General features: G+C 32.3%; 1 protein-coding gene across 1 annotated transcript; it reads left to right on the top strand.

Annotated features, from left to right (window-relative positions):
• The first annotated feature begins 1,336 nt into the window (after positions 1–1,336).
• Positions 1,337–4,894, top strand: LOC114367807 (APO protein 2, chloroplastic-like). The gene is made up of 3 exons (XM_028325005.1): positions 1,337–1,899; positions 2,227–2,576; positions 3,833–4,894. The coding sequence occupies exons 1-3, from the start codon at positions 1,759–1,761 to the stop codon at positions 4,656–4,658; spliced, it is 1,317 nt and encodes a 438-aa protein (XP_028180806.1). The 5' UTR covers positions 1,337–1,758; the 3' UTR covers positions 4,659–4,894.
• Positions 4,895–6,544: the final 1,650 nt, after the last annotated feature.

The raw sequence follows: 6,544 nt of genomic DNA, 5'->3' as shown, positions 1-6,544 counted from the left end.
TTATTAGGTTCAATTTGATTAAATTATTTTTAAAGGGTTCAATTAATCCCTTATTTTTTTAAATGTGTTCAATTAACCTTTTTAAAAATAATTGGAACAAATTGAACTTACAAAATAAATTAAGGAAAAAAATAATTTAACCTTTATAAATTTAATTTTAAATAAAATTGAGTTTGAGTTGATTAATTTATGTATGAAAAATTGCATATTATTTTTTGCTGAAATGAAAATTTTCATTTAAAAAATAATTTTGATTAAAAAAATTTAAATAGTATTTAAAAAATTACCGAGTGTATAATTATAAAAAGATGGTTTTACGTATTTGAATATTATTAAAATAATATTTTTATCAACCTGCATAAATGAAATTTTGTTGATGATGCAAAAGTAGTAGAAAAATATAGTTTAAAATGACGGAAACCATGAGTATTTTGAGAAAGTCAATCTCTATTTGAGAATGTTGACGTATGCTTGTAGTGATGGCTAGATAGTTAGTTAAGCTTATAATTATTAGTATATAACATACTTCGTTAGTGTTAAAATAACGAAATAAAACTACATTAACTAATAAATAACACAGTCATATTAGTTCAATTTACATAATTGAGTTTTACACCATATGTCATTATTATATAGAGACAACAATAAAATTTTAAATTAAATAACTAAATAAAATTACACTATAATATAAATAGTTCACCTAATACTTGTGAAATATTGCATAACTAAATTTTGTAATATATATTATTATTCGTTACTTAAAATTAATGTTATTTCAGACAAATTTGAAACGTACAAAGACAAAAAACAAAAACCAATTAGCAGAACACCCATATTTCTATAACTAATTATTCCAGTACCATTAACAACACAATACATAATCATCCACCACCTCCACTTTATTTCTCATAGATTAGTAAATTAAACTAATAACTAAAACACTTTTTATGTATAAACTCACGCAACAAGATATATTTCCTCTTCCCCTTTAATGTGATTAACTATTTCCTAACCAGTTATTATCTGCATAAGAATACCCCAAAATTAAGTACATCAACATTTGTTATAGTATGTGTATATGTTCAAGCTTAACTTGAGGTCATATGTTTATATGTTCCAATAGTATGTGTAATTTCATCTTAGTTCTTTCTTTTATAATATGAAATTTATTAATTCATCAAAAATTAAAAATAAATATAAGAATAAAAAATAAATTTTTTATTTTATTAAAGATTTAATACAAAATAAAAATTTATTACGAACCAAACATAACAATAAGATATTTATTAGGAAAAAAAATATATTTAAGAATGAAAAAAAAAAAAGTGGCACACTAATATTTTATGAAGGCACATATCTCATGCTGTTGTTGAGGATAAGAAACTAGTGGTGAAGGAGATCAAAACTTTGGCTGGCTCTTGGCAGAAAGTCTTGTTTTCTCGCATCTTTCGGGAAGCCCATGGCGGATGTTTTATAGCCAAGGAAGCGTATGGGATGTGTGAAGATTTTTCTCTCTTCTCTGTTATTCCCAATTGTGTTTACCTGTTCGCAGGGGTTCTTAGTTGGGGTTTCAGCCCTTTTGCTCACCAAAAAAAAATAAGAAACTACTGGGTGTGGCTTTTGGTGTGTTTGAAGTTGCGCTGAAATAGAGACAATCGGTTGGGGTTGGTAGTGTTGCGTTGCGTTGCGTATTTGTGAAATTGATGCAGCGCGGTGCTCGCTGAAGTGAAGTAATCCCTTTTGGTTGTGTTGTGGGTAATGCTTCTCAGTAATTCTAGTCCACCATTTTCATTTGTCTCAGGAATCACTATGAGTATGACTAAGGGAATAACTCCAAGAGATTCTCTTTTGCTGAAGCCCAACCCTTTATCTTCTCTTAGTTCACTCCATTCTCTCCAGGTGAGCTTTATTTATTTTCCTCATTTCAGGTGGGAAAGAAGTAGAGGGCAACGTGATTTGCTTTATCCAGTATTTTGCCCAAACCTAAATTGGTTCAACTTTTGATTCGGTGTTTCTCATTTTCCCTAAAATAATTGCTTCATTGCGTAAGTGTTCTCTGTTCAATTGGTAACCGTTAATGGCGTTTGGGAATTTCGTGAAATGATTCTTCTCATTTTGTCCCACAAGTTTTAACCCTTGAATTTCCTATTATATATATATATATATATATATAATAAATACTTTATTGTTGTTGTTGTTGCTTTCTGATTTTGTCTTTTTAAGCAGCATGGTAACAATACGATTAGAGTTCCTGTGACTATAAGAATTCAACCAGAGAGGTTTTGTCATGGTGCGCTAACCATCAGGAATGAAGTGCCGCAAAATGCTGATTTTCCTCGACAGTATTCCAGAAAAGAGAAGAAACCTTTTCCAGTTCCCATTGTAGAACTGCGACGAGCAGCTAGGGAGAGGATGAAGAAGATGAAAGATGAGCCGAGAAAACCAATGTCAGCACCTAAGAATGGGTTGCTGGTGAAGAGCCTTATACCGACTGCATATAATGTGTATAATGCTAGGATCACTTTGATCAACAATCTGAAGAAGCTGCTCAAAGTAGTGCCTGTACATGCTTGTGGGTAATTATATGTCTTCAATTTCTCTAGCATACTGTTAGCTAATGTGGAGCTTGTGTGAAATGCTGGTTAAGAACATAAAAGTTACCTGTTTTTGTTCTAGTTTAGTAATTGTGCTAATACTGAGATCAATTTTGCTTCTGACCTCGGAAAATATTGCAGCATTGACACTTAGTTTGAAATGATGCATAAATCTTTGTAAAACTAATAAGCCGCTTCACATTCCAGCTTTTAACTGTTGTTGGTGTAACTAGAACTTAAATCAGATGTTACCAGTACCTCCTTCAATTTGCCATCATGGTGGACAATTGATAGTTTCTTATTTTGTTTCTTCAACAAAGCAAAGTTTGCATACTTAGACCTTTGTGAGCCTTCCATTATGATGTAGCTATTATACCCATATGAAATGGATGGTATGGTTCATAGGAAGACAACTAGTTCCACTTGCTGCCTCTTTAGTCCTTACCCCCTCTGCATGGACACTTTCATGCATGCTTGCCAGATCTTTGAGATTGAGGGGATGCCCTAAGGCTCACTCATACTATGAGTCACCCTCTGGAAATCCCCTCAATCTCTCATAGTCACTATATAGGACATTTTAAAAGCTGTCTTTATGACTTTATGTTCTCAAAGATTGAAGTTTGAATGTTTTTATTTAGAGTAATGCTATATCCTCCTAATACTCTTATAATAGTAGCTACTACAGTAAGTATTAAACCAAATGTAAAATACATTTAATATTTTGGAATATGAAATGTATTCAATTTTTTTTTTTTCATTTTGTACGAAGCAGGATTTTTAGGAAGGCTTTGTAGAAGGATTTACAATTATTCTTTCTTTTATATTGAGCCCAAAGAATCCATTTATGTTCATTTTCAACTGGGCACATAATTAATATTTAGGACCAATTCTAGCTACCTTAAAAAGTAACACATACCATTTGTGCTTACCAGGATAGTGTAATTGAATGTGATGACCTAATTTGAGTGATTTTTCTTACTTGCTTATGTTAATGTTTTTTACAAAAGATTTATTGCCGGGTTGCCACCCTTATTTAATTAATTTTATAAAATTTCTTTAAATTATTAGTTTGATTAATAAAGAAAAAGGTGTTCTAAATAAAAATTATTTGAATACTTGTTGCAACTGGAAATCGACACTCCCTTGCAAATAAATGTAATTTAATGTCTCCTACTGAAAAAAGAAAGAAAGAAGTGATCAAATGTTCTGAAGTGTCTAATATTGGAATACTAATGCAGGTGGTGCAGTGAAATCCATGTAGGACCTGTTGGACATCCATTCAAGTCATGTAAAGGCACACAGGCCAACATCCGCAAGGGCCTCCACGAATGGACGAATGCACATGTTGAAGACATATTAATTCCAATTGAAGCTTATCACCTCTTTGATCGTCTTGGAAAGCGGATTACTCATGAAGAGAGATTCTCTATCCCTCGAATTCCAGCAGTGGTTGAGCTCTGCATTCAAGCCGGTGTTGAAATTCCAGAGTTTCCCACCAAAAGGAGAAGAAAGCCTATCATCCGTATTGGGAGGAAGGAATTCATCGATGCTGATGAAAGTGACCTACCAGATAAAATCTCAGAGGGTCCTTTAAAACCATTACTAGCTGAAATACATGATTCAGAAATAGTAGCTCCATTAGACAATGAAGTAGCCCCTCTTGCCGAGGAAACTCTCCAAGCATGGGAACGGATGAGGAAAGGTGCAAAGAGACTAATGAGGATGTACAATGTGAGGGTCTGTGGATATTGCCCTGAAATTCATGTTGGTGCCCAGGGTCACAAAGCTCAAAACTGTGGAGCCCATAAACACCAACAACGCAATGGGCAGCATGGTTGGCAGTCTGCAGTTCTGAATGATTTGATCCCTCCAAGATTTGTGTGGCATGTTCCTGATGTAAATGCACCGCTAGAACGAGAGCTTAGGAATTTTTATGGCCAGGCGCCTGCAGTAGTAGAAATGTGCATTCAGGCTGGTGCTGGTTTACCAGAACAATATAAATCGACCATGCGGCTGGACGTGGGGATCCCATCAACTTTGAAAGAAGCTGACATGGTAGTTTGAGATTAATTTCTCTTATAGACAAATCCCAACTTTTGAATATAGTGTAAATTGTGTCAAACTGGATGCAATGATAATTTACTGATTTATTTAGGGACTGGAATGAACACTTTGGATAGTTCTTTATGGGGGTATTTATGCCATCTAGACAAACGCTGTCGTTTTCTATCCTCTACATACAGGCAAAAAATATATAAAATTGTTAGTGTCAGATTGATGGTGTAAAAATTCGTATTCAAGCTTCTTTGCAATTTCTCTCAACTCAACTTTTGGAGAGGGGAGGGGCGGGGGGACCTTTTTGAAAAATTTGCCTGACATTGCAACAATAACCACTTATGCCAAGAGTAACTACCAACAATGAAGGCTTAAATGTTTTTTCCCTATTAATTTTATTTTTTTCATTTTTATCCTTGTAGAAAAAAAAATTTGTCCTCGTAAAATGTTTGTCTTATTTTTTATCCTTATGGCGTTTTAAATATAAAAAAAATGTTATTTAAATTACTTTAAGGACAAAAAATAAAATAAATATTTTATAAGGATTAAAATATATTTTTTTAAGGACAAAAATGAAAACAATGCTAGATTACAGGAAAAAAGTATTTAAGCCTCTAATAGACAAGTACTTTGATAATACAATAACCCTCACATTGTACATCCCTGCTGCAACAATGAATAGACAAAAAAATTACATTCTACCCGATCTATAATATTCTTTATGATTCATAGTCTTATAAAATTATAAGGGCAATTGACAAACTAGTATCTTTTAAATGGCGTAAAACTTTTCAATGACATGTAAAAAAATGATAGACTGACCTTGCTTTTTTAAATGGCCAATATGCATTACAATGAAGGATATTATTTCACTTGCAAAGTTATTTTAGATCAACAAATGTTAGTTTTTGTTAGTAGGGAGATTTGAACCTACTACTTTTTCTCGCTCCCTTCTCCCCTAACACTAAAGGGCCTAACTTTATGTTGTTATGGTTAACCAATTTGAGTCAAGTTTTTGTCATTGTAAAGTGCCTTACTTTCTTTTATTCCAGTAAACTACTTTATGTGATAATACTTAATTTTCCTATGGAATATTTCATGCATTGCCATTTACCTAAAGATCTTAAGAAGTAGATAAAGGATTAAGTCTAAAAACAAAAAAAGGTGTTATAGTAGTTTTCTTCATATCTTTAATTTATTTATATACTACTTGGATTTGAAAAACCTATCTACTCAGTGGTTGGCCGAAAAACTTACTCAAAATCTATAAAATTTGACAGATATAGTTAAGATAAGAGAGAAACTCTATCTTCTACTAGAAAGATAGAAATTTTCCATAAAATCAGATATTATCTATTATTAGAGAAAATATAAGATGAAATAATATAATTTTTTTTATTTACATTATCTTATGAGAAAAATTGAAATTCTATAATCCAATTTTATCTTTATAAAAGAAGTTATCAAGATTCAGGTAAACTAACTAATTCTAATCCTAAATTTCAATACTTATTCTTTTTCATCTATGTTTAATTTGAGCGTTAGAGTGTCTTTGTAAATATATCCCACCATCACACTCTCGGAGGAGATGCCAAAATTGATAGAAACATTTGGTGTGACCGTGAGATCTGATAAAACTGTGTCTCGCCACACTAATTAGATCCTGGACTCTTTAAACCGTTTCACTTCTTAGTCTCCAACACGGTTCTATCTGTTCAACCCCTCATTATTTTCTCTGTTTTATTCCTATGTGCATTAGAACACTACATACATCATATATACCATATTTGATATATATATATATATATATAGTGCGTTAGTGATTTGGCATATTCTATACCACGCATGTTATATACCACTCGTATGCCTACGGCATGCACTGCAAACATGGCATC

This window comes from Glycine soja, chromosome 9 (assembly GCF_004193775.1).
Source record: "Glycine soja cultivar W05 chromosome 9, ASM419377v2, whole genome shotgun sequence".
NCBI classification, from domain to species: Eukaryota; Viridiplantae; Streptophyta; class Magnoliopsida; order Fabales; family Fabaceae; genus Glycine; species Glycine soja.
This window is presented reverse-complemented; position numbering and strand designations above follow the sequence as displayed.